Here is a 27,964-nt window from a genome sequence, read left to right as displayed (position 1 = left end):
TTAATGCATACCACTTGTCTACATATTTACTACTGAAAAAATACCTGTTTATTTAGAGACGTTAGTAACACAGCGTTTACCAGACCCTGTGCCATTGCTCATGGGCTTCATTTGCACCACTCTGACCCCAAATCAACATTGCTACAATATCGGTGTGGCAAACATATAAGTCCAGTTTCCTGATGATTTTGTTGAATAAAGGGCATTGCGTCTGTTCCTCAGGCTCGTCACACAAGCTCTCAACAGCAAGAGTCAACATGATGTCATAAGTGCCATCAGGAAATTACCTCATAGTCCCACATATGGCTTTCAGATGTCCTCACTGATTGGAGTGTGTTGTGACAAGTTTAACCGTCTGTAATGGCCTCATAAGTGTGTTGTGACTAGTTTAACCGTCTGTAATGGCCTCATGGTCCAGTGTGTTGTGATGAGTTTACTGCAGTGTCCTCATGGTCCAGTGTGTTGTGATGAGTTTACTGCAGTGTCCTCATGGTCCAGTGTGTTGTGATGAGTTTACTGCAGTGTCCTCATGGTCCAGTGTGTTGTGATGAGTTTACTGCAGTGTCCTTGTGTTTCTAAGCCGACTGTGCGCCCAGAACGTCCATCCAACACAGTGTCTCTTCAGTGCCCCGCCACTCCTGTTAACGCGTCACCTGTGGACAGAGAGGAGGAGAGAGAGGAGGACAGGAGAGAGGAGGAGAATTTTTTTTTAAATTTTAAATACAACTTTAATGAACTAGGCTTTCACATTGTGTTACAGAAAGATCATTCTCTTTAAGAGTCAAGCTTCTTTTTGTCAATCATAACAAACTACAAATAAAAGAAACACAAAAGAACACAAAAGAACACAAAATAATAAAATAAAATAAAATAAAATAAATAAATAAATAAATAAATAAATGAATAAATAAATAAGGACTTAATTAAACCACATGTTCTCCATAAACCAGTTCACCACTCTTAACAGAGCACAAAGCTTCCCTGTAACACCATACCTCCTCAAAAATATCCAAGTCTTTCATTTCAGCATAGTATTTAAAATCTATCAAAATCCTCGACTTCACCAGCCTTTTAAACACACACACTGGATCATGATCAGATGCATCTTCAATTATACTTCTTCTACTAACCCATATTGCCATCTTTGCTTTCCCCAGTATGAAATTTAGTAACTGAGAGCAAGACTTGCGCTTTTGAGTGTACTTAACTGCCAAGATAAAAACATGCGGAGTAAAAACCAAACCAAAACATGTAAAAATACACTCCAACACTTGGAACAAGGAGACAAGCCTATGACACTCCATAAAACAGTGAAAAACTGTCTCTCTTTCAGAACAACTCGGACATTTGTCATCAACTGTAGAATTTATCACTGAAACAAAAGAATGAACTGGCACAATACCGTGTAAGACCTTCCACTGTAAATCCCCATATTTCTTAGTTAACGGTGGTTTATAAAAAGTTCTCCAATTTGGTTTAACACTCTCATCTAGCGAAAACTTGGCACGCCATGGTGTTTCAGTCCTTGCATTAAGTTTTAATTTGTTCAACACCTTAACACAGACTTTGTAAAAATCTTTACCATCAGTTTCATCCAGATACATTTTTTCAAAACAAGATACATTCAACAAAGGTCCATCACACCCATCAAACTGTGGCATGACATTCAATTTTGGAAACAGAGAACCATCATTCATTTCAGAACTGTCAGCACAGAAAAGTTGCAACATGTCACACTCCTTCTTTGTTAAGACTCCTTTCCATTTGTTTAACAACTGTGCCACAACTCGTGTTGATTTCATATGTAAAGCGGTAGCTACAGGTTCAACGACATCAAGTTCAGGGCCTGCTAGAGATACTAGGTTCCCCAAAGTTTTAAGTCCATGGCTTTCCAAAATGTGGTCCAATGGCAGAGCTGACTCCCTTGATAGATCCAGCTTAGCCCCCCTTGTCAATGACTCTTTCAACAGTAAGGGTGCAGATATTGAAAATTCACATCTCTGTATTTTAAAGAAACATAGCACTTTAAAAAGTCCACAATAGAATGATGGTAGATTCTTGAAAGGTAGTCTCTTGGGGTCCATTAAGAAAAGGGAGATATCCAACTGTAAACCTCCCAATCTTTGCAATATACTATAGGCCAAAGGTCTCCACAATAAGTCTGTTGGGCCTACAAGCAGTCTTTGAAGAAACTGAAGGCGGAAAGCAGCAACTCGACTGATCAGATGAACAAGTCCTTGGCCTCCCTCATCTTTAGGTAAAAACAACACACTTTGGGGAATCCAATGCAGCTTATCCCAAAAGAAATTCACCATTTCAGTTTGAATATCAGACAATAACTTCTGGGGAGGATTCCACACCATTAAACGATGCCAAAGTGAGGATGCCACCAAATTATTACATATTAAAACACGCCCCCTATAGGACATGTGAGGTAATAACCAAGACCATCTTTTGAGACGTCCTTTCACTTTTTCTAGGACCCCTTCCCAATTTTTCTGTTCTGTTTGACTGTCACCCAAAAAAACACCCAAGTACCTAAATCCATTCCTGCCTGATTTTAGTCCTTGGGGTAGCTTTAGTGTCCTGCCTTCCCATTTTCCACCCAACAGTGCTTCGCTTTTGTCCCAATTAACCTTTGCTGATGACAACTTCCCAAAATTTGTAACTGTATTGGTTAAAACATTTACATCTTCTTGATTCTTTACAAAGACCACCAGATCATCAGCATAAGCAGATAACAGATATTTTGAACCACAAAGAGAAAAAACAGAAATGACCATCCTCAATTTATGCAGTAGGGGCTCAATTGCAAGAGAATACAACATACCAGAGAGTGAACAACCTTGTCTTATTCCCCTCTGAGCTTTAAAAGGAGAACATAAACCACCGTTAAATTTAAGGATACTTTCAGCACCACAATACAAAACCTTAATCTTGTCAACAAAGCCTGGGCTGAAACCAAAAGCTGTTAAAGTTTTCCATAAGTATTTGTGCTCAACCCGATCAAATGCTTTCTCTTGATCAAGAGAAATCAGTCCTGTATCCATGCCAAATAATCCTGAGACGTCCAAAATATCTCGAATTAAAGCAATGTTATCAAAGATTGATCTGCCAGGAATACAGTATGTTTGATCTCTATGGACCACTTGCTCCATTACGTTTCTTAGGGCGGGTTGCACCAACATGGTTTAACTTTTAAACTGTATTAAATCATGGGTTACTGACTAATTTTGTTGCACCAACCTTAAACCTTGTTTTAATTGATCTTAAATTAAACTCTGGTTAAATTTAAACCCCAGTTAATCCCAGTTTAAATTCCTATTTAAACCTAGATTAAATGTTAGTCTGTTGCACCAGCAATTTTAAACCCAGGATAAAACTGGTTTGGCAGTTTAATTTAAACCACCCCTAGAGGAGGTTTAAGTGTTAGGTTTTTAGTATAACTGACAACATGGCTGCATATATTCGCTTGATGGAATTAGAAGAAAGAGTTCCACACAGGAATATTCGAGATAGACTTAACCCTATGCAATTTTATAGCAACAGTGAGTTTTTCCATCGGTACAGATTTACAAAAGAGTCTGTGATATACCTCAATGGGAGAGTTGGACCAGCTATCAAGCATAGAAGTGAAAGGAATGCTGCTGTGCCGCCACTTCTCCAGCTCTTGGTTGCTTTACGCTTTTATGCCACAAGTTGTTTCCAAATGGTTGATGGGGATCTTTTTGGAGTTCACAAGTCCACAGTCTGCAGAATTGTCAACAGGGTGACAAAGGCTATAGCAAGTTTGAGAGATCAGTTCATTCGTTTTGAGCAAAGGAGGGAGATAACAGCTGGATTCTACAGAAGAGCAGGGTTTCCGGGGGTAATTGGCGCTATTGACTGCACACACATTTTAATATCTAACCCAGGTGGTGAGAATGGGGAACTTTTCCGTAATCGAAAGGGCTTTTTCTCCATCAATGTCCAAGTTGTGTGTGATGACCAGGCACAGATAACAAACATTGTTGCAAGATGGCCAGGATCTACACATGACAGTCGGATTTTTGACAACAGTCATCTCTGTGCAGTACTGGAGGGAGGGGAGATAGGTGGATATCTAGTGGGTGACAGTGGCTATGCATGCCGCTCATACCTAATGACTCCACTTTTGAACCCTCAAACTCAGGCTGAGAGGAACTACAACAAGTCTCAGATTAAAACTAGAGAGGTGATTGAGCGAGTGTTTGGGATGTGGAAGCGGAGATTTCCCTGTTTAAAATTCGGGCTGCGCACTAAACTGGACACTACTCTGACGATAATAGTTGCTGTGGCTGTGCTATACAATCTTGGAAAAAGAATAGGAGATGAGCTGCCAGAGGAGAATGAGGACCCCCGTGAGGATGAGGAGGTTGAAGATGTGCAAGCAGGCCTACAAAATGCTGCAAATGTCAATGGAAGTGCTGTGAGGAGAACACTGATTCAAACCCACTTTGTAGCCTAATCAAGGTATATCAGTTATTCCAGAGCTATGATTTAAATATGTGTGCTTATATTTGTTTACAGTTTAAGTTAAGTTATTATCCAACTAATATAGGCTAAATATTTTGTCATCCATACAGGGAGGAACTGATGGGACTTCCATTTTGCAATGCAATATTTATTAAACAATATGAAACAACAATAAACAAACATTTAACAAATATTTGATATGCCTACATCATTCCATGTAGTAGAGCATCAAGGGAGTCCTTAGGTGGCTGGCTCATCTCTAATTGTTGTTTCTGCAGAGTTAAAACTTCCTTTTTAAGTAAGAGTAGTTCCTTTTGTAACTTTGCATTTTCAATGTCCAGAAGAGGGTATTGTTGCTCAGTTATCCTTCACTGACTGCAGGACAACAACCATGTCATCTATTAAAAAAAACACACACACAAATTCTCTCATTAGACCAGTTGCATCAACTCAGATCTACCACACCTTCGTACATTCCTACATGCAGAATACTGACGTTAGTCCTCTACTCTACAGTAGTATCTCTATCTCTGGATCAAGTGGATTTACATGGAGATCTACCTAACTAGTAACTACAATGCTCAAATCAGAGCCTGGCTCATGTCTGTAGAGACATGCTGCGACAGCAAGCATATCAGCTATGGCCAAGGAAATATGAATGGGCTAGCATGTTCGTATATGGCCTAGCATAATGCTAACGTTAAATTTAGACATTATAGCCAAACAACAAATTAACAACACCGCAGACTTTCTTGCTGATAAACTTAACCTGTGGTAACAAATGAACTAACGTTAATGTCGTATTGAAAGACCGGATTTTCGTTTTCAGACAATTAATTAATAGGCTATTAACAAAATATTTTATGGTGTATGGTGTGGTGTAACGTTACGTTCAGTGGCGTGCACAGACATTTTGGGGGGCAGGTGCTCAGGAGGGGGGGAGGGGGCACTTTTTAGCTCACGTAAAATACTTAATTATAAAAAAAAAATCACACACACATGTTGAATGAAATTTGACTTGTGCTGCAATTAGTAAATCAATATACAATTAAGACAATAAATAGACCAACATGTGTTAATTTATGTTGCCTAACAAAACCTATACAACAGAAAACGTTCGTCTTAACACATAGATTTGCAATTGCAAACTCTACCGAAATTATTTGTAGCCTATGTGGTCGTCCTCACGTTATCTGTCATTGACTTGGGCTACAGCGTAAAACTTTATCAGGTGACCAGTCGGCTAAACATGCTTAGTTGTTTGATGCTGTATGAGACATTTTACTGCACAATAAAATGATTACACGTTGGGCTTAGAGGGCAAACTGTACGATTTTACTTGATCTGTAAGACAATAAAGAGACCAAACAGTACGAGGAGTTATAGTGGGCTACTGACTGACATTACATGAATGCAGATGGGCAGTAATGGGGAACTTCCCGTTTCTTCTGTCACAAATGAATTGTTGCCTAACAAAACATATACAACAGAAAACGTTCTTCTTAACACATACATTTGCAAAATCTACCGAAATTATTTGTATGTGGTCGTCACGTTATCTGTCATTGATTTGGGCTACAGCGTAAAACTTTATCTAGCTTCATCTAACTAGTTTATCAGGTGACCAGTCGGCAAAAATTCTTGTTTGGTGCTGAATGAGACATTTTACTGCACAACAAAATTATTACATGTTGGGCTTAGAGGGCAAACTGTAAGATTTTGCTTGATATCTATGTTACCTGGCTGATGGGGCACGGGAGAAGCAGCCTGTCAGCGACCATGCCTGCTATCTGAAGACTCGCGACCGCGCGAGTTCAGGTGACAAAGGAAGAGAGATAGGTCGGATATGCGTGCGCAAGGAGGTGGCTCATTTCGGGGCATTGTTTCAGTCGTTTTTAATGACTCAGGTTTTCAAAAGATCATTTCAAAACCGACCTCAGTAAAATCTTAATAATATTAATAATAAAAAAAAAGTTTCAAAAGGGCATTTTCGTTGATAAAGGGCAAACTTCCTAGTGCTGTAGCACCACCTAGGGTCTATGTAAGCACGCCTATGGTTACGTTACATATAACATTAGCAACTTACTGAAGTCTGTTGTTTTGTCCAGTGCGCCGTCATCATCGTAAGGGTTGGGGAGGGGGGCAATCTGCTGCGGGATCATTTCTATTATCTTAGTCAGTCGTCACTTTTCGTGATCCTCCGCCCGTCTGAAACCTCTCCCGTCTGTCGTCTGCCGCATCAGTTTTAGCCTTCATCTTTAGGTTTTTCCAGCACCCTTTCAGTTGTGTCCTGTCCCTTGCCTCCTTAACGCCAGCTGATCCATTAAATTTTTCAGCTAACTCCAACCAGGCCTGCTCCTTCTTCTCTGTAGTCGCGCTGTCCGTTTTTTTGTTTTCTATCACTGCCCCAAACTCTTCCATTAGTTCAATGAGCAATTTTTTTTCAAAAATGGAAAAATTTGATCCTCTCTGTCGTCGCATAGTGTAGGCTATATCATGTGCTAGTCTACGGCTACAGTTAACGTTACAGTAACGAAAGATTATAGAGTGCTACTAGTAATGGTAACTTTATTGATACAATGAACAGCCGCGAGACATTTGTTTAAAAAGTAGCTAATAGGCTATTAAAAATCTATTGTTTACAGCTATCATTTGGTATAATTTAACATCGTGATTTGTTTACATCTTGTCAGAATCCATCATGGCGGACAATGAATATAAATTAATCTTATGTTAATCTTTGTTTAAACTGGTTTTACTAATCCAGGGTTAAAATTAAGATGTGCAACGAGTCTCTGGTTAAATAAACCCCTATTTAAACTTAGATTTACTAAACCTAGTTTAGGCCTAAACTAAGATTAATTTAAACCACGTTGGTGCAACCCGCCCTTAGTCTAATAGCCAGTGCTTTAGAAAAGATCTTCAAATCAGTACACAAAAGTGCCACAGGTCTCCAATTTTTTATCTCGTGGAGATCACCTTTTTTGGGTAGTAGAGTAAGGACTGCCCTCCTACAACTCAATGGTAACTCAGCTTTAGTCAGGCTGTCATTTAAAACATCTAGCAGATCATCTCCAATCACTGCCCAGAATGTCCTAAAAAACTCTACAGAAGCCCATCAATGCCAGGTGATTTCCCACTCTCCATGGTCTTAAGAGAAGCACTGAGCTCCTCTAAAGACAGTGGTCGTTCTAATTCTTTTGCACTGCTGTTCGAAATTTTAGGAAGCCCATCAAAGAACTCCTCTTCAATTTCTGGCTGCTCACTGTATTCAGAGGAAAACAAGTCAGCATAAAAACTGACTGCTCGTCTCCGAATCTCAGCAGGCTCTTTTAGCAAATTCCCAGATTGTGAACGCAGAGCATGTATGCAACGTCGCTGACCATTCTTTCGCTCCTGACTAAAAAAGAAACGGGATGGAGCGTCCATCTCAGTCAAACTCTGAAATCTTGATCTCACTAGGGCACCCTGTGCCTTCAAGCCTAACAAGTCAGCCAATGCGCCTTTTTTAACTTTGAGTGCCTCATTATGGTTTTGATCTCCTGTGGTTTCCATCAAATTTTGGAGTTCTACTATTTCTATCTCAAGATTTGTCATAGATCGGGTTATGTCTTTTGTGACACTGAAAGTATATTGCTGACAAAACTGTTTTATCTGCACCTTCCCATAATCCCACCATTGCTGAAGAGATGGAAAAAAGTCTTACAGTTTCTAAAATCATTCCAAAAAAACAAAAAAGTTGTTCTAAAATTAGCATCACTCAACAAAGTGGTGTTAAGGTGCCAATAAGCACTCCTGGGCTTAATTAGCCTCATGCCTACACCACACTGTACCAGACAATGGTCGGAAAAAGAAACAGGACTGATCTTACAATTCCTAAAAATGTTAAGCTGATGCTTAAAACAATAAAATCTATCAAGACGGGCTAAAGAAATCAAATTGTCTCTTGCATGTGCCCATGTATATTGCCTTAAATTATAAAAATTTCTCCAAGTATCAGCAAGTTCATGTTTTTTTTATTAATTCCACAAGTCTCTTTTGTGATGCAAGATGTGGTTCTGGATGATTTCTATCTGTACTTAGTTCTGTACAATTGAAATCACCTGCCATAACTAAGTAATCATCTTTACTACAATCACTTAATACTTCACATAATTTATTTAAGAAAAACATTCTTTCCATCCCAGATGAGGGAGCATACACACATAAAAAAACAAAAGCACAATGTTCAAAAATAGCTCTTACTTTCAAAAGTCTTCCATCTATAATGTTGTCAACTGAGAAATCTAGTGGAATCCAACTTGTAGAGATGAGTAAAGCCACACCCCCACTTAAAGCAGATTTATGACTAAAAAAGACTTTTCCATTCCACTCTCTACACCAATCAACAACATTTCTATCATCGGTATGGGTTTCCTGCACAAACATTACATCTATGTGTTTTTGCTTTATAAGCTCAAACAGTTGAGCTCTCTTGTTTACATCTCTAGCACCATTTATATTTAAGGTTGTTATGTTAAAAACACTCATTTGTAATAGAAAGCACAACACAAACTCAACAAGAACAAAGCACCATATGATAAAGAAAATCAAATTAATTAGCGCTATTACTCTCATCATTAATCCCTTGTTTAAGTTTTGTCAGAAACTTTTTCAGCCGAGCAATCTCTTGATCAGTAAACTCCTCATTTCCTGGATTATTCCTAAAGTGTTGCACTGAGTCAACAAAGCCCATAGTGTCTGGAAAAAAATTCTCCACTCGTACTCGTTTAGTATTTTTGGTGCGTTTTAGAAAATCTTTAATGGCATCTAAGGTATAGAAAGCCCTAAATACATGCTGTTGTGACGTTGAGCAAGAGTCAGTAGAATCGTACTCAGATTCAATTAAGTCAGCTTGGGCAGAGACTGCAACTTTCTTAGCTGCTCTAGTGCGACTAAGAGTATCTATTTTTCTTTTCACCATAGGGAATTTAAACTTCACATTTGTGTCCATTCCTTCCTCATCGTCCAATCCCTCCAATACCGCCTCTGCTACCTCAACAGCAGTCGCTTCATTTACCGTGGGAATTTCTAGCAACTTATTCCCACACGCTTCTTCACTTTCCAAAACTTGCGTGTTTACACTCTGATTAGTAGAAATCTCATCAGACACTGTGCTACACCCCATACCCAAAACTTCCTTACCTTTTGTGTCGTTTTGTTCTGGTTCTTTTTGTTCATTTTGTTTGCCAGACGGCCCTGCCGCTGAAACCTCATTCTCCGACGCTTCTCTTAGGTCTACTCCTCCAGGCTCCGTTTCTGACTGTTCATTTGTACTTGCGGCCGGGGTGCCTACTGTGGGCCTGCTTTCCTTTTTCTCAGGGCAAGCACGAATAAGATGCCCTTCCTTTCCACAATGAAAACATTTCATAGTCTCAGTAGTGGCGAAGATCGTGTAATCAAACTGATCAATTTTAAATTTGAAAGCGACATTGAGATCGCTTGTATAATCTTTAAGGATCATATACACATGTCTCCTGAAAGACACGACATGTTTCAGTAAAGGGGATTTACATCCAAGCGGGATCTTTTTAACTGAGGATACTATTTGCCCATATCGTGCCAATTCACGGCAGATTATCTCATCACTAATGAACGGCGGTACATTGGACAAAATTACACGTCTTGAAGGAGTAACTAGTGGTAGAACATTGACCAGATTTCCATCTATGTTAATACCTGTGCTGAAAATTTCAGTGACTTTAGTAAAACTATCAAGAAAAATAACCACTGAACCATTCATTCTAGAAGCTGAAACAATACTATCATGTCCTACAATAGCGCCAACAGCTAGACCACATTCCTCAACAGAAATATCCAAGTTTACAGGGATTTTAATGGCATGGCGCCGACTTAAATGATCAAACGCCATTCTCTCCATGTTTGCCACGCTAACCAGCGCCCAAACCGCTGGTTGCGGACCTAATAATTACTATAAATACAACACTTATCAAACTAAGGACAAAACAAAACAACTAAACATAAATTATAAAGAAAATAGAAGAAATAAACAGATAGAAAGAGAATCACTCAGCCGGACAAAGGTCCGCACGCACACTCACTCACACTCAGAAACGCTCGTCCAATCAGAGAGAGGAGGAGAGAGAGAGAGGAGGAGAGAGGAGGACAGGAGAGAGAGGAGGAGAGAGAGAGGAGGAGAGAGAGGAGGATAGGATAGAGAGGAGGAGAGAGGAGGAGAGAGAGAGGAGGAGAGAGAGGAGGACAGAGAGGAGGAGAGAGAGAGGAGGACAGGAGAGAGAGGAGGAGAGAGAGGAGGAGAGAGAGAGGAGGACAGGAGAGAGAGGAGGAGAGAGAGAGGAGAGAGGAGGAGAGAGAGAGGAGGAGAGAGGAGGACAGGAGAGAGAGGAGGAGAGAGAGAGGAGGAGAGAGAGGAGGATAGGATAGAGAGGAAGAGAGAGAGAGGAGAGAGGAGGAGAGAGAGAGGAGGAGAGAGAGGAGGACAGAGAGGAGGAGAGAGAGAGGAGGACAGGAGAGAGAGGAGGAGAGAGAGAGGAGGAGAGAGGAGGACAGGAGAGAGACTTTGACTTTTAAGGTTCCTTTATTGACAGTCAAAAAAGGAAACCAGGTAACATTAAAACCAACCCATAATAAAACCTCCCTCCACCCCCCCACCCCACCCTCCCCAAACTCACATCCACAAAATATTCAAAAACAAATTACCACAAAAAAAAAGAAAAACAAAAGAAAAAACTAAAGAAAACAATCAACCAGAGAGACAGACCAACCTAGCCATCAGTCACCCATCATACGGCTTAAAAATTAAACAGTAATTTCCCTCCTTCATCCAGTGCACAAATACAGCCCTCAACCCCCCATGTTCCATTAAAAGTCTCAAGATCACCCATTAGCTGATAATACAGATAGGACAGGAGAGAGAGGAGGAGAGAGAGAGAGGAGGACAGGAGAGAGAGGAGGAGAGAGAGAGAGGAGGAGAGAGAGAGAGGAGGACAGGAGAGAGAGGAGGAGAGAGAGAGAGGAGGACAGAGAGAGAGGAGGAGAGAGAGAGAGAGGAGGACAGGAGAGAGAGGACAGGACAGCGTTAAGTGCCAGACAGATGTCGGGAGTTTAACTCTAGAGACCCATTTGGCCGGCTGACACCTCGTGACATCCCAGTGACCCGCTCACCACTACTCTACTCACCACTACTCTACTCCGCCACATCTCTCCCACTCACCACTACTCTACTCACCACTACTCCACTCCGCCACATCTCTCCCACTCACCACTACTCTACTCCGCCACATCTCTCCCACTCACCACTACTCTACTCACCACTACTCTACTCACCACTACTCTACTCCGCCACATCTCTCCCGCTCACCACTACTCTACTCCGCCACATCTCTCCCACTCACAACTACTCTACTCACCACTACTCTACTCCGCCACATCTCTCCCACTCACAACTACTCTACTCACCACTACTCTACTCCGCCACATCTCTCCCACTCACCACGGGGAGAACCTGACAAGCTCCATAACCTTCAGAGCAGAGTAATTATGAGGTGTCTCTCTTCCCCTCAGAGCGAGAGAGTGAACAGACGAGAGAGAGAGAGAGAGAAAGAGAGAGAGAGAGACAGAGCAAAATATTTTTTGTATAAATAAATGAGCGACTATGGCTGTGAGAAGGAGACGGAGAAGAAAGAGGAGAGAGGAGGAGAGGGAGGTGGAGGAGAGGAGAGGTGGAGAGGTAGAAAATGTGAGGAGGAGGTGAGGGAGAGGGAGGTGGAGGAGAGGAGAGGTGGAGAGGTAGAAAGTGTGAGGAGGAGGTGAGGGAGGAGGAGGTGAGGGAGGAGGAGGTGAGGGAGAGGAGAGGTGGAGAGGTAGAAAGTGTGAGGAGGAGGTGAGGGAGGAGGAGGTGAGGGAGAGGGAGGAGGTGAGGGAGGAGGAGGTGAGGGAGAGGGAGGAGGTGAGGGAGAGGGAGGAGGTGAGGGAGAGGGAGGAGGTGAGGAGGAGGTGAGGGAGGAGGAGGTGAGGGAGAGGGAGGAGGTGAGGGAGGAGGAGGTGAGGAGGAGGTGAGGGAGGAGGAGGTGAGGGAGAGGGAGGAGGTGAGGGAGGAGGAGGTGAGGGAGGAGGAGTCATTGGTACTGCTCTTCTGTTTCCGCTCCTCTACTGCGTCTCCTCAGCCTCTACCAGCAGAGGAACCCCTCCACACACACACACCACACACACACACCACACACACACCACACACACACACATCAATACACACACACACACACACACCACACACACACACACATCAATACACACACACACACACACACCACACACACACACACACACACACACATCAATACACACACACACACACACTACACACACACACCACAAACACACACCACACACACACACACATCAATACACACACACACACACACACCACACACACACACCACACACACACACATCAATACACACACACACACACCACACACACACACCACACACACACTCACCACACACACACACACACCACACACACACACACATCACACAAACACCACACACACACACATCAATACACACACCACACACACACACACCACACACACACCACACACACACACACACACACCACACACACACACATCAATACACACATACACATACACCACACTCACACACACACCACACACACACCACACACATCAATACACACACACACCACACACACACACACCACACACACACACATCAATAGACACACACACACCACACACACACACACATCAATACACACACACACACACACACACACCACACACACACACCACACACACACACATCAATACACACACACATCAATACACACACACACACACACACACACACACACACCACACACACCACACACACACACACACCACACACACACGGGGCAACCGTGGCCTACTGGTTAGGGCTTCGGACTTGTTACCAGTTCGATCCCCGACCAGTGGGAACAGCTGAAGTGCCCTTGAGCAAGGCACCTAACCCCTCACTGCTCCCCGAGCGCCGCTGTTGATGCAGGCAGCTCACTGCGTCGGGATTAGTGTGTGCTTCACCTCACTGTGTGTTCACTATGTGCTGTGTGTGTTCACTAATTCACGGATTGGGATAAATGCAGAGATATGTATACGCAAGTACACTTGGCCTAGAAACCTGATTTACACACACACACATGCAGATACACACACACACACACGCAGATACACACACACACACACAGATACACACACACACAGAGATACACACACACACACAGAGATACACACACACACAGATACACACACACACACGCAGATACACACACACACACAGATACACACACACACGCAGATACACACACACACGCAGATACACACACACACACACGCAGATACACACACACACAGAGATACACACACACACACAGAGATACACACACACACACACAGATACACACACACACAGAGATACACACACACACACACACGCAGATACACACACACACACAGAGATACACACACACACACAGAGATACACACACACTGGGAGAGGAATCCCAGCTGGAGCACTGTGATCCTATTGAGTAATGCTGGTGGGGTTTCCACCCTTAATGGGAGGTGGGATGTGGGATGTGGGAGGTGGGATGTGGGATGTGGGAGGTGGGATGTGGGATGTCTGCTGTGCTCCTCTGAGGACCAGCTTACGGAGTCTCGTCCCCTGTGCACATGCACAATGTCATCATGATCATTTCAAACAGACCATTCAATGCCCTGTGGTCACTACTCCAGCCAATCAAAGGGCCTCTCTGGTTTTATTCGACAACCTTGAGCTGTGAAAAATCTTTGCAATCAGAAGCGCGTGGTGTTTAGGAGGCATCAGGGCTCGGAGGTGAAGGTTGGTCTGGCAGCATCGATCCCGCTGGAGTGAGCGAGACAAAGAGAGAGTGGAGCTCCACAGACTGCTTTGCTCTGCTGAGTGGAGAGTCCAGCAGGCTGGCCATTGCTGCCCAATGCTGCCCATTGCTGCCCATTGCTTTGGTTTCAGCTGTTGTCATGTGCTCATGCACAATGTAGCATTCCTATTGGTATTGGACAAATCAAAGAAAGAAAAACTAAAGAATCTTTCTGATGTCTGTTTGAAAGTGTATTGTGAAGACGAATACTCCAAAGGCACTCTGTGAACACAGCAGGCTATCAGGTCAAACTATGACCAGATCCAGAGAGCGTTTGCTAACTGAGCCTCCCTGTCCTTCCCACGGGCTCATTTCTGACCACAGACGCTGCGGTCAGCAAGAAAACTGTTCTAGATATCGTACCTGCAAGCACTCCTCACCCACACGGTTTACTCTAACCTGCTGAAAAAAACAGCCTCACCAGCCTAAGGTGGGTTGTTGGTTGACCAGCTTGTTAGCCAGCTTGTTTGACCACCCTATGATGGTTAACCAACTAGAAATTTAATAGGGCTGTAACGATATGCGATTCAAAACTGAAATCGCAACACTCATATCCACAAACCTGTGTCGCGGCGTGAAGAGGCAGAACCGACACCCTTTCTAGTGTCTAGCAGTGCTTTGCAGCTTACGCGGCCGCATAAACACACATCTCCCACTTTACTTGGCGGTAGCCTACGTTGCTTTCATTGTAGACTTTACCAAACAGTATAAACCCCCTCTCTTTGCCCCGCTCTCTCTCTCGCTCACTCACTCACTCAATGGACACGCGCGACTCGGCCAACGCAATCCAAATAAAACAAGGACTCATAGAAGACGACTAGCTAAATTACTATTAAATCTGCTTAGCAACATTAGCATGCTGCACATATTTGTTTAAAACTCTTGGTTTCAAGTTGACTGATCATCTCAATACCAATGTTTCCCAAAAGTGCCTGTACCAAGGAGAACAAGTATTACCTTAAAACTTAAACCACACATGGGGAAACTGAACAGTCCAATCAGTAGACTATGATAAGTTAGCCAACTATGCTACTTTGTTTACAATATTTCCAGGTTTCAACCACACAGCTGAATTAAAGAGGGAGAGTTGTAATATAAATAGTAGGCCTATAGTGTGCCATACCTATAGGCTAATCTGCATAAAGTGCTGTCATAAATATCAGACATTCAGTATTCTCTCTTTTTATATCAGGATATAAAATAACACAGATATATTCTATTATATTGTAATCCTCTGGTGTTCTAAGGTAGGCTATTGAAATGTTATTTAAAAAAATGCATTTTGGAAAATAGCTCTTTATTTTTATAATCATAAAAATGTGTTTTCTATACAGATATATCGACATCGGTAAATATCGGTATCGGCCATAACAGCAATATTAATATCGGTTATCGGTATCGGCCACAATTTTCACATCGGTGCATCACTAATAATTTCGAGTGAAAAAACGAAGAGAAAATCCAAAAAAAGTCAAAGGTACAAGACTGTGTACATATTTTCATTTCCGAGCGAAGGAACTACTCATCCCATAAACCACCGTGCCTCACTGAATAATATTAGCAAGGAAGAACCGGCGTGCCATTTGAACAATTTCCAACCGGCGACAGCACGTGAACCCTTTCCTCCAAACAGTGATTTTTATATAGTGAATGTGCATTAAAGGAATTATCCGGAGTAAAATGCACTTTAGATCAATTTACGGATGATTGGGAGTACATACGTTGAGTTGACATCCAAATCATGTAATTCGGATGTGTTTTGAGAAAGTTCGATGTTTAGTCAAAACTCGTTAGCCTGGAAGTGACCCGGGCATGTCATTTCGCCGCTACAAAACGCTATTTTTATACCTTCTACAGTTCCAAACAACATTACACTTACGTGGTAGTGAGTAGAGGGTCCCTAAAGCCAAACAGAAGTATCCTGAGGTCTTTATGTGGTCGGATAGAGAGTCCAGAATGAATTTCATCAAGCCAGTACCTTTCCGGAAATGTTGCTATCATTGCTGCCATCTTCAGGGGAAAGTCCGTAGGAGTCGATTGCCGAGTAACCGAGTAACACGCTCTGGAAATTCACAATTTCGTCGCCGTTTTTTTTTTGAAAATGATGTCGTCTATTGTGCGTCTCCCTCCTCCTCTCTTGTGCGTCTCCCTGCTCCTCATTTGTGCGTCTCCCTCCTCCTCTCTTGTGCGTCTCCCTCCTCCTCTGCGTCTCCCTCTTCCTCTCTTGTGCGTCTCCCTCCTCCTCCTCTCTTGTGCGTCTCCCTCCTCCTCCTCTCTTGTGCGTCTCCCTCCTCCTCATTTGTGCGTCTCCCTCCTCCTCTCTTGTGCGTCTCCCTCCTCCTCTCTTGTGCGTCTCCCTCCTCCTCTCTTGTGCGTCTCCCTGCTCCTCATTTGTGCGTCTCCCTCCTCCTCTCTTGTGCGTCTCCCTCCTCCTCTCTTGTGCGTCTCCCTGCTCCTCATTTGTGCGTCTCCCTGCTCCTCATTTGTGCGTCTCCCTCCTCCTCTCTTGTGCGTCTCCCTCCTCCTCCTCTCTTGTGCGTCTCCCTCCTGCTCTCTTGTGCGTCTCCCTCCTCCTCTCTTGTGCGTCTCCCTCCTCCTCCTCTCTTGTGCGTCTCCCTCCTCCTCCTCTCTTGTGCGTCTCCCTCCTCCTCTCTTGTGCGTCTCCCTCCTGCTCTCTTGTGCGTCTCCCTCCTCCTCTCTTGTGCGTCTCCCTCCTCCTCCTCATTTGTGCGTCTCCCTCCTCCTCTCTTGTGCGTCTCCCTCCTCCTCTCTTGTGCGTCTCCCTCCTCCTCTCTTGTGCGTCTCCCTGCTCCTCATTTGTGCGTCTCCCTGCTCCTCCTCCCTGATGCTAATGTGCTGTGTAGCATCTGCTTAGCATGAGCTCGCTGTACAGCCGATGGAGACAAAGCAGTTCTGTCCAGGTTGTCTGAGAAGAAACATACACACACTCATACGCACACACACATACACACACTCTCTCTCTCTCTCACACACACACACACTTTCTCTCTCACACACTCTCACACACACAACACACACACTCTCTCACACACAACACACACACTCTCTCACACACACACACACACACAAACTCTTTCTCTCTCTCACACACACACACACACTCTTTCTCACTCTCTCTCACACACACACAACACACACATTCTCTCACACACACTTTCTCTCTCTCGCACACACACACACACACACTCTTTCTCACTCTCTCTCTCACACACACACAACACCCACATTCTCTCACACACACTCTTTCTCTCTCTCTCTCTCTCTCACACACACACACACACACACACACACACAACCTTGGGCTATCCATGATATCAGGGCTCTGTGGCCTGCAGGAGCAGTCACTGTGCTGCCTGTCATCGCGCTGCGATTCCCTCTGACATGTGTGGACAGGCCTCACGGTGAGAGAGCGCTCGCTCCCTCACACACACACACACACACACACACACACACACACACACACACACACACCTCACGGTAAGAGAGCGCTCGCTCCCTCACACACACACACACACACACACACACACACACCTCACGGTAAGAGAGCGCTCGCTCCCTCACACACACACACACACACACACACACACACACACCTCACGTAAGAGAGCGCTCGCTCCCACACACACACACACACACACACACACACACCTCACGGTAAGAGAGCGTTCGCTCGCTCCCTCATTCTCCACATGTCCCATCAAAGCAGCGCTCCCTGAACAGCCATCACTTTCTGAAGGATAAAAAGGACATCGTCTGCTGCTGCCACATAGGGTCAGACTAATGACCTATTCAGATAATGTCCATTATGACAGGAAGCCATTTGTATGATGGGGAGTCGATTGCCGAGTAACCGAGTAACACGCTCTGGAAATTCACAATTTCGTCGCCGTTTTTTTTTTGAAAATGATGTCGTCTATTGTGCGTCTCCCTCCTCCTCTCTTGTGCGTCTCCCTGCTCCTCATTTGTGCGTCTCCCTCCTCCTCTCTTGTGCGTCTTTGCAGTGTGCGAGCACAAGTAGCCTATGGTTATATTCCTAATACGCCTCTTTATGATGGTGTCGGTAGACATGGAAGTAGCCATGTGTGCATAAAGAATAGAAAGGGTTCCTTTCTTCAACAAGGAAGTCAATGGGTTCCTTCTTCAGGTCTAGTGTTTTTACACAAGTTCTGACCGCTTTTTGTAAAACTTACTGTAAAACACATTACTTCCTTTAAACATTACTACTGATTACCATCAGGAGATCAATTGCAAACAGAAGGGTGTGTATTCTCATAAATACACTGTACAATATATCCTTAAGGGTTATTTAAACATTCCTGTTTTTACCATTATGAACATGAAACATATTAAGCGACACCTCAAATGCGCAAGAGGGCTGATATGTGATAATTGGACTGAATATATAGATAAATGCAAACTATAGAGGATTGAATATATAGATAAATGCTAAACTATATAACTGCTAAACTATAGAGGAGCACATACAGGGAAGAGATCCCAAGATCCCTCGTCCATGCTCATAGCAGTCCCAGTCAGTTTTTGCACTAGGACTTGCATTACCTCTAACTCTAATCTCCCAGATTAGCACCTGATTGCTGAAACCAGGAGGGGTGGGGTGGGGCAGGATGGGGAGGGGAGGGGCAGGAGGGGAGGGGCAGGTGGGGTGGGGTGCGGGGAGGGGAGGGTGTCTCACCTTGGTGGTTTTGACCTTGTTCCCAAAGATGCAGGACCAACCGGTGAGATCGGGCAGCACGCGACACTCCTCGCCATCCAGACAGGGTCTCATCTGGCACCACCACTTCTGACGCACGATGGAGGCTAGACACGGCACACGGGGGAACACAGTCAAACGTTTAGCCTGCACTGCCCTCACCCCCCCCTCCCGCTCCCCTTCCGGCTCCGCCTCCAGCGCACTCGTACTGGACCTGAAGAATGACCTGCTGTGGGACCTGCAGGCTCCAGGTTTAGTTCTGTTTGCTGCTGCAGTTTTCACACAGCAAACAGTGATGCACATCGGCAGCCCCCCCACTCCTCCACCCACTCCAACCCCCACTCCTCCACCCACTCCTCCACTCCTCCACCCACTCCTCTACCCACTCCAACCCCCACTCCTCCACCCACTCCTCCACCCACTCCCCCACTCCTCCACCCACTCCAACCCCCACTCCTCCACCCCCTCCACTCACTCCTTCACCCACTCCCCCACTCCTCCACCCACTCCAACCCCCACTCCTCCACCCACTCCTCCACTCCTCCACCCACTCCTCCACCCACTCCCCCACTCCTCCACCCACTCCTCCACCCACTCCAACCCCCACTCCTCCACCCACTCCAACCCCCACTCCTCCACCCACTCCTCCACTCACTCCTCCACCCACTCCAACCCCCACTCCTCCACCCACTCCTCCACCCCTCCACCACTCCTCCACTCACTCCTCCACCCACTCCTCCACCCACTCCAACCCCCACTCCTTCACCCACTCCTCCACCCACTCCACTCCTCCACCCACTCCCCCACTCCTCCACCCACTCCAACCCCCACTCCTCCACCCACACCTCCACCCACTCCCCCACTCCTCCACCCACTCCTCCACCCACTCCAACCCATACTCCTCCACCCACTCCTCCACCCACTCCCCCACTCCTCCACCCACTCCTCCACCCACTCCAACCCCCACTCCTCCACCCACTCCAACCCCCACTCCTCCACCCACTCCTCCACCCACTCCAACCCCCACTCCTCCACCCACTCCTCCACCCACTCCTCCACCCCTCCACCACTCCTCCACTCACTCCTCCACCCACTCCAACCCCCACTCCTTCACCCACTCCTCCACCCACTCCACTCCTCCACCCACTCCCCCACTCCTCCACCCACTCCTCCACCCACTCCTCCACCCACTCCCCCACTCCTCCACCCACTCCTCCACCCACTCCAACCCATACTCCTCCACCCACTCCTCCCACTCCTCCACCCACTCCCCCACTCCTCCACCCACTCCTCCACCCACTCCAACCCATACTCCTCCACCCCTCCACCCACTCCTCCACCCACTCCTCCACCCACTCCAACCCCCACTCCAACCCATACTCCTCCACCCCTCCACCCACTCCTCCACCCACTCCTCCACCCACTCCAACCCCCACTCCTCCACCCACTCCTCCACTCCTTGGAAGATCTATGGCACTGACCCCTGCCCTGTCCATGGGCACACGCCTCGCAGGGTCATGGTAACGGGCAGAATCATTTCCCCCTGAAATAGAACATTGTAGAGGCGTACTGACCCGCCAAACGGCTAAACGGCTAAACCGGCCGAGAAGCCGGCGGACAAATCCCCACGGCCGGCATCTCAGTAGTCCTGAGCTCCGCTCAACTAGCCATAACCTAATCACACGCGAAGGCTTACATGCTTACATCTAAAAACAAAAAAGGTATGCGTGCAGAGAGGAGTGGAGGAGAGGAGGAGAGAGGAGAGGAGGAGTGGAGAGAGAGGAGAGGAGCAGAGAGGAGAGGAGAGAGAGGAGAGGAGTGGAGAGGAGGGGAGGAGTGGAGGGGAGGAGAGGAGTGAAGGAAAGAGGAGAGGAGGGGAGAGGAGGGGCACGAAGTAGCGAGCACCAGAGCCTGTGGTGGAGAAGTGGGGCTTGAACTGGCCGCTTCCGAGGGTCTGTCAGGAGACCGATGCCTTCTCTTCCTCCATCTAGAGCAGCTGGACTAAGAGGATGAAACGGAATGCTCCGAGAGAACCAAACTAACTGCCACAAGCACACGGGCGGCAAGAGCAGCAGTGCAAATCTCCATTACAGTGCACATTACACACACACACACACACACACACACACACACACACACTGCTGAAATGCTCATGAATAGTCAATATCTTCTACAAAGTAGAGTCGCAGTGCTTCCATCAAGTACAGTCCATTAAGGCTACTGGACCTTGGAGAGGAGCGGGGACTGATGTAGCCCGATGACGAGAGTGACACAAATGCATGTTGAGAGGCACAGCGGACAAGACGACCAGTCGGGGGAAAAGCCTCGTGCATGTGGGAGAGTCCTGCTGAAGTTCAACAATGCACTCTGAGGTACAAAGCCGTGTCAGAGTTGTTCCCTAGCAGGTTGTGAAAGAGGCAGAGATAATGCCCAACAAATTCTTTATGGAGTGAGTGACGCAAGCTCTCTTCTGACAGCCGTCGACAGCACGCGAGCTCCAGGGAGAGGGGAGAAAACAAACAGAATATGGGAGAAAACAAACAGAATAGGGGAGAAAACAAACAGAATAGGGGAGAAAACAAACAGAATAGGGGAGAAAACAAACAGAATATGGGAGAAAACAAACAGAATATGGGAGAAAAGATGACTGAAGTCACACAACAACAACGCTGCTGTTTCAAGTCAGCCTGGCCATTTTGGAACACTGGGATGTGGATGGCTGTTCACCGCCAAACGCGCCAAACACTCTCAATATTCAGATACACTACATGATTATATAATCAAAATCCATATTCAGATACACTATATACATGATTATATAATCAAAATCCATATTCAGATACACTATATACATGATTATATAATCAAAATCCATATTCTAACTAATTGCAAAACACTGAGAGAAAAATATTTCTTTGCAAGATAAACCATGGATTCATTTGAATGCATGCTCTGACTTGTGGGGTAATCCTGCCCCCTCCTGGACATTTCTGACAGGAGCCGGTCAAGTAGACAAAAACTGAATAATCTATTAAACTAAAACTAAAGAACTCTGCCCCTTGAAGCATTGATTTCCAAATCCCTATCTGGCCATGTAAATAGATAACGTGATTTACCTCCGTCAATGTTGTAAATAGATAACATGATTTACCTCCGTCAATGTTGATATTATTACAGATGAGTGAGGAATAGGAGTTCAGAGGCGATCAGATAAGATGAGATAAGACCAGATGAGATAAGATTAGATGAGATAAGACCAGATGAGATAAGACCAGGTGAGATGAGATCAGATGAGATAAGACCAGATGAGATAAGATCAGATGAGATGAGATCAGATGAGATAAGATCAGATGAGATAAGACCAGATGAGATGAGATCAGATGAGATAAGACCAGATGAGATGAGATCAGATGAGATGAGATCAGATGAGATGAGATCAGATGAGATGAGATCAGATGAGATAAGATCAGATGAGATAAGATCAGATGACTAAACTCCCAGTAGGTACCTTCCACGCAGGAGGGCTGGGCGAGTGTGGTCCCTGCCACTTGGCCAGGTAGGCATGAGCACTTGACGGTCTGCGAGCGTTCCTCGATCTTGTTCCTGTTGCAGCAGCGGTGGGCGGCCACCACCTCACAGGTCCCGGGTTTCACCTGGGACAGACCTGAGACACACACACACACACACACACATTCAGACACACATACACGCACGGTCGCACGCACATACATACATACACACACATATTCAGACACACATACACGCACACACACACACACAAACACACACACACACATATTCAGACACACATACACGCACACACAAGCCAAATAAACTTCCCATAACTTCAAAATGTTACTACATATCATGAATGGTACTATTTCAAGCGTTTTTTGAAATATAATGCCCTGTGGATGATTCTGGCATTTTTATAGCTAGAACAATAAGCTTTCCCATTCATATCATGTTTCTATTGTTAAAAATATTGTTTCACTAGGTTTTTTTTACGTGGGTTAGGCCACTGCACATCCAAATAAGTACCTTTAACAACTCACAGGCCGTCAGTCTCCATAGGATAACATGGGAAAACTCGACCCCCTACCTGGTCGGCCAAATATATCTTCCTAAAACTGTTTTTCCATGCCTTACCTCCATAAATGACTGTTTAAACACAGATATTTGTGCATTTGGGACGATTGAAATACTTGTTTCAATCGTCCCGACAAAGACACATGTCACTATAGCTTGTTTTGCTTTCCACCACTCCTCCACTCACTCCTCCACCCACTCCTCCACCCACGCCAGACAAGCATGCGATATGAAAGTCTGGGATTGTGGAGAACACTAAACGGTCTACTGAATAAGCATTAAGTCGAACCTTTAAATGAAAAACACTCATTAATAATGAGCTATACTGTCATTAAGAGCAGTCCATACAATACAATTATTTGAAACAAAGTAGTAGTTTTTAAAAACATTAAGGAAATGTTGTTGGTTTGGCATCAAACTGAAGACTGACAAATGATGACCAGATGTGTCCTCTTGTTCTTGTGCTGGTCAGTGATGTGATAACTGGGGTGAGAGATTAAAGACACACTACAGAATAGGCTACAGCATCTGCTTAGCCCCATAGACCGACATTCAGCCCCACGTATCATAGAGGCTCTTGCACTCTGCCCAGACAATGGCCAACAAACCCCAACATTCTAAAGGGTTACAAACCCCAACATTCTAAAGGTGTTGGGGGCAGCCGTGGCCTACTGGTTAGGGCAGCCATGCCTACTGGTTAGCACTTCTGACCTGTATCCGGAGGGTTGCCGGTTCGAACCCCGACCAGTAGGCACGGCTGAAGTGCCCTTGAGCAAGGCACCTAACCCCTCACTGCTCCCCGAGTGCCGCTGTTGATAGAGGCAGCTCACTGCGCCGGGATTAGTGTGTGCTTCACCTCACTGTGTGTACACTGTGTGCTGTGTGTGTTTCACTAATTCATGGATTGGGATAAATGCAGAGACCAAATTTCCCTCACGGGATCAAAAGAGTATATACTATACTTACTTATACCAAAGATTCTAGAGCTCTGTTCTAGAATATTTGGTACAGACTGCCCAGACAATGGCCAACAAACCCCAACATTCTTGTCAAATTCAAACAATTCATCAACAAAAACCAACAGACAGTGCACAGTGACCCAACTGTTGGTGTGTGTCGGGGCAGTGTGCAAGAACCTTAGCCTTCACTGCCACTCAAACGCTTGAGAGCACCTGCGGTCCTAGCTGTTTAAATGAAGGATTCTGAGGCAAGTGAAAATCACAGCAGAGCAGGCTGCAGATGTACATTTATCTAAGGTATGAGCTACACCAGGCGCGTAACTGAAGCGTTCCGTTCGCGTTTCGTCTGCTGCGGCAATTAGCTTCCATTATAATCAATGGAAGTAGCTACACCAGACGTGACAGTGGGGCGTACGTTCGAAAAAAATAGACCATTCATCTAAAATGGATTTTACGCGTCGCGAACGGAACGCTTCAGTTACGCGCCTGGTGTAGCTCATACCTAAGGCTGAATCCCATTTCTCTCTCTTATCCAGTTTCCCTGGCCCTTACTTTTACACGTTCACGTGAACCCTGGTACAATGCATCAAATGGCAAAATTTATGTTAAAAATTGTACATGGTCCATAACAAATCAAATGAATAAATAAATAGCCTAGTGGATCGGTAAGGTCACATGGGGAAAGACTGCCTTACAGCACATGCAGAACTTCTTTGATGACACTAGCTGTGGCTAATTGGGATACGCAAAGCTGCCTGGAATCATGACTCCCTACTGGGTGAGGCACAGGCCCTCTATGGGAATCATGACTCCCTACTGGGTGAGGCACAGGCCCTCTATGGGAATCATGACTCCCTACTGGGTGAGGCACAGGCCCTCTATGGGAATCATGACTCCCTACTGGGTGAGGCACAGGCCCTCTATGGGAATCATGACTCCCTACTGGGTGAGGCACAGGCCCTCTATGGGAATCTTGACCTGTGGGCACCCTCCGTACGGCTTTCATTACTTTATGAGTCAATGAAACTCCAATTAACATGAAAGTAGAATTAGTCTTGTTTAGGAACCAAACTGAAAATCTTCCAGATCCAGGTAATTTTGCTTATTTATTTTTTAGTATTTCCACAAAACAAGAAACTTTCACTTGCAAGATTTGCCAATAGAACAAGAAGATTTTCACAAGGTCAAAAAAATCAAGTCTTAAATCAAGTGCAAACATGTCTTGTTATAAGCAAACAGAGCTAGTGTGGAGCTGAGCGGTGTGAATATCCAGCTCCTCGCTCGCTCATGCTCCACACTAGCTCTGTGGGCAAATGATAGGCAAATAAGCTCCTAATATGATGATCCAGTGCACTATTAGCCAGCTTCTCATCAGCAGGGTACACGCTGGAATTTAGACAGCACAGCACAGCAACATTCCCATCCTCTCATTTGACCTTCCACGTCTGTAATGGTAACCCGACCCTGAGCTCATGCAGGAACAACAGAGCAACTAATACCACTTCAACACCAAAAAAATCATGTACTTGTCAACATGTTTCTTGATCAACATTGTCCATTTTTAGCCACTAACAAAACGTTTCCAAATAGGAATATTTAGGTTTCCAAAGTTGGAATACTTACTTTTAGAGACAATACACGGCCATTCACCTGAGGATCATTATGCATTATGTTTATGCACAGTGCAAATTACTGCATTTGTAGAGGTGACCCCACGACCACGTCCGAAAAAACTAAAAACTCAAGTCAATACAGATGCTTAATACAAACACTTTAAACTCAAGAGAAATCTTGGTTCTGAAGGTTACACTTGGGATCATAGTCATCCGTGTGCAATGCTGAGATACATATTCATTTTAATGTTTCAATAGATATTAATTTTTAATATTTCACTAGATATTCATTTTTAATGTTTCGATAGATATTCATTGTTAATGTTTAGTTTAATTTAGTTTCTAAACCACCGTGAGCAGCAGAGACTTTGAAAATCTTCTTTGATATTGAACTACGTTTTACTTTCATTTTTAACCTTACAAATATTTCATGATTTCACATCTTTCCTTATTCAAAGTTCACACAATTTTCTTAATGCTTTTTAAATGATTAATTCTCTAAATTCTTTCCATCAACTTCACTGAAAAACAATAATGATCCATCCGGGTCCATTTGCAAAGTTCCCCAGGAAACTGGTTGAGAAGAAACAGTCTCCTCGTTGCAAGGACAAACATGTTTTTTCCTGGAAACACGCAAAGGTCCCAGAAGGCCATGCAGGGACACGCAGACTTCCACAACGCCTCTAAAACACATATAGCCGGAGTCTCCACGAGGCTGGAAGCTCTTCCAAAGTCTTCTTTTGATACTTCCTCTCTGGTCCTCTCTGGAGACACACTCTCTCTCTCTCTCTCTCTCTCTCACTCTCTCTCTCTTTCTCTCTCTCTCAGCACTCACTTCCTCCTTGTTGGTGCCTCTCACTTTGCCCTCCTCAAGGTCGTTCCCAAATCCTGTTCTACCAGTTCTACCAGTTCATAACATTATTATTTGATTTGAAGAAGCGTGGTGTGTGTTACTTCCTGTATACTGTATACACATTTCCTGTATTGGCCAGTAGTTAATGCTTTAAGTGCTACCCATTGCTAACCTAATAGTGTTTCTCATGTTAAGAGCCACAAACACTCATTTGGCCCTAATGACCCTTCGTCTGATTCCTCTGTCCCTCGGGGGCGTATGTTTTAGCTCTTTAGAGGCCGCCCAGTCTAACGAGGCCAGAGGGGGTTGACTGGTGTGGCTTGGCTGCACGGGGCTCACCTGATGCTCCCACGGCACTGCGGTTGCCGGTGGACACTGGCGTAGCGAAGAGGACCAGAGAACAGGTGAGCAGCAGGCCCGCCCCCAGCAGCCTCGTCTTCATCCTGCCTGCTGGACCAGGGACAGTGAGGCCAGTTCATAGCAGATCATGGGGAATACAGTAGAACACCAGGGAGAGTGAGATCAGTTCATAGGAGATCATGGAGAACAGTAGAACACCAGGGAGAGTGAGGTCAGTTCATAGCAGATCATGGAGAACAGTAGAACATGCCACATTCATCTTCAAAAGGGGCTCAGAAGTCTAACAAAGCAGGACTATACACCCAACTTAGTTTGTTTACAAGACTGCATATGTAACACAAATAAGAAGCAGTCCAAAATGTGCCCACTGTCTAATGACATGTTACATATTATAAGAGACACAACGCAGCTCTTTTGCCTCATTTGCTGCAAATTCATTCTGTTGTTACACAGACATAGTTACATAGTCTGTGCATAGTCTGTTTTTTACTGTGGTTCAGTCATAATTAAAGTCACCATAAATGGGTCTCAGGGGTTTGCTAGTATTCCAACCGTCCCCTGACCTGTTATATCTATGACCCGTCCAAATCCAGTGAGGCTTGGCTGCTTCTAGGTGAGGTCACCATGGCAACTCAGAGGAAGACCCTGGGGAGGACAAGACCACCACAGATTACGCAACACAAGCCGGAGTGGTATAAACAACACAGAGGGTTGTGGCTTAAGTGGCTGAAATGAATCACTTTTTGAAAGAAAGGAAAAAAGGAAGCAACAGCGGAAATAGATTATTATTATTATCATGACTACTTGCTTGTGAAGAGATATTAAAGATAAATACATGTAAAGCATCAGTTTAGATGACCCATTGACACATGTGGTAGGAAG

The 27,964-nt window shown here is 44.9% G+C and overlaps 1 protein-coding gene across 2 annotated transcripts; it reads right to left on the bottom strand.

Annotated features, from left to right (window-relative positions):
• Positions 1-25: 25 nt before the first annotated feature.
• Positions 26-26,672, bottom strand: LOC143115456 (chemokine-like protein TAFA-3). 2 transcript variants are annotated; one of them, XM_076277516.1, is made up of 3 exons: positions 22,717-26,672; positions 19,191-19,315; positions 26-653 (listed from the first exon to the last, which is right to left on the bottom strand). In XM_076277516.1, the coding sequence occupies exons 1-3, from the start codon at positions 23,075-23,077 to the stop codon at positions 642-644; spliced, it is 498 nt and encodes a 165-aa protein (XP_076133631.1). In that variant the 5' UTR covers positions 23,078-26,672; the 3' UTR covers positions 26-641. The 2 variants fall into 2 exon arrangements, with proteins under 2 accessions (XP_076133631.1, XP_076133630.1); XM_076277515.1 differs by lacking the exon at positions 26-653 and adding an exon at positions 4,685-4,892.
• Between the last annotated feature and the right edge of the window lie 1,292 nt (positions 26,673-27,964).

Source organism: Alosa pseudoharengus, unplaced genomic scaffold (genome assembly GCF_046254945.1).
Source record: "Alosa pseudoharengus isolate Yale_2024_CS ecotype anadromous, Long Island Sound unplaced genomic scaffold, YU_APseudo_1.1 YU_APseudo_1.1_scf_9, whole genome shotgun sequence".
Taxonomy (NCBI): domain Eukaryota; kingdom Metazoa; phylum Chordata; class Actinopteri; order Clupeiformes; family Clupeidae; genus Alosa; species Alosa pseudoharengus.
Note: the sequence above shows the minus strand (reverse complement) of the source record. Positions and strands in the feature narration are given on the sequence as shown.

Coding starts and splice junctions, on each gene's coding strand:
- LOC143115456 (XM_076277515.1), bottom strand. CDS start 23,077: ATGATATGTAGTAACATTTTGAAGTTATGGGAAGTTTATTTGGCTTGT. Junction 19,316..22,716: donor CCAGCCCTCCTGCGTGGAAG/GTACCTACTGGG, acceptor TGCCGTGTCTAG/CCTCCATCGTGCGTCAGAAG. Junction 4,893..19,190: donor ACAAGGTCAAAACCACCAAG/GTGAGACACCCT, acceptor TTTTTTTAATAG/ATGACATGGTTGTTGTCCTG.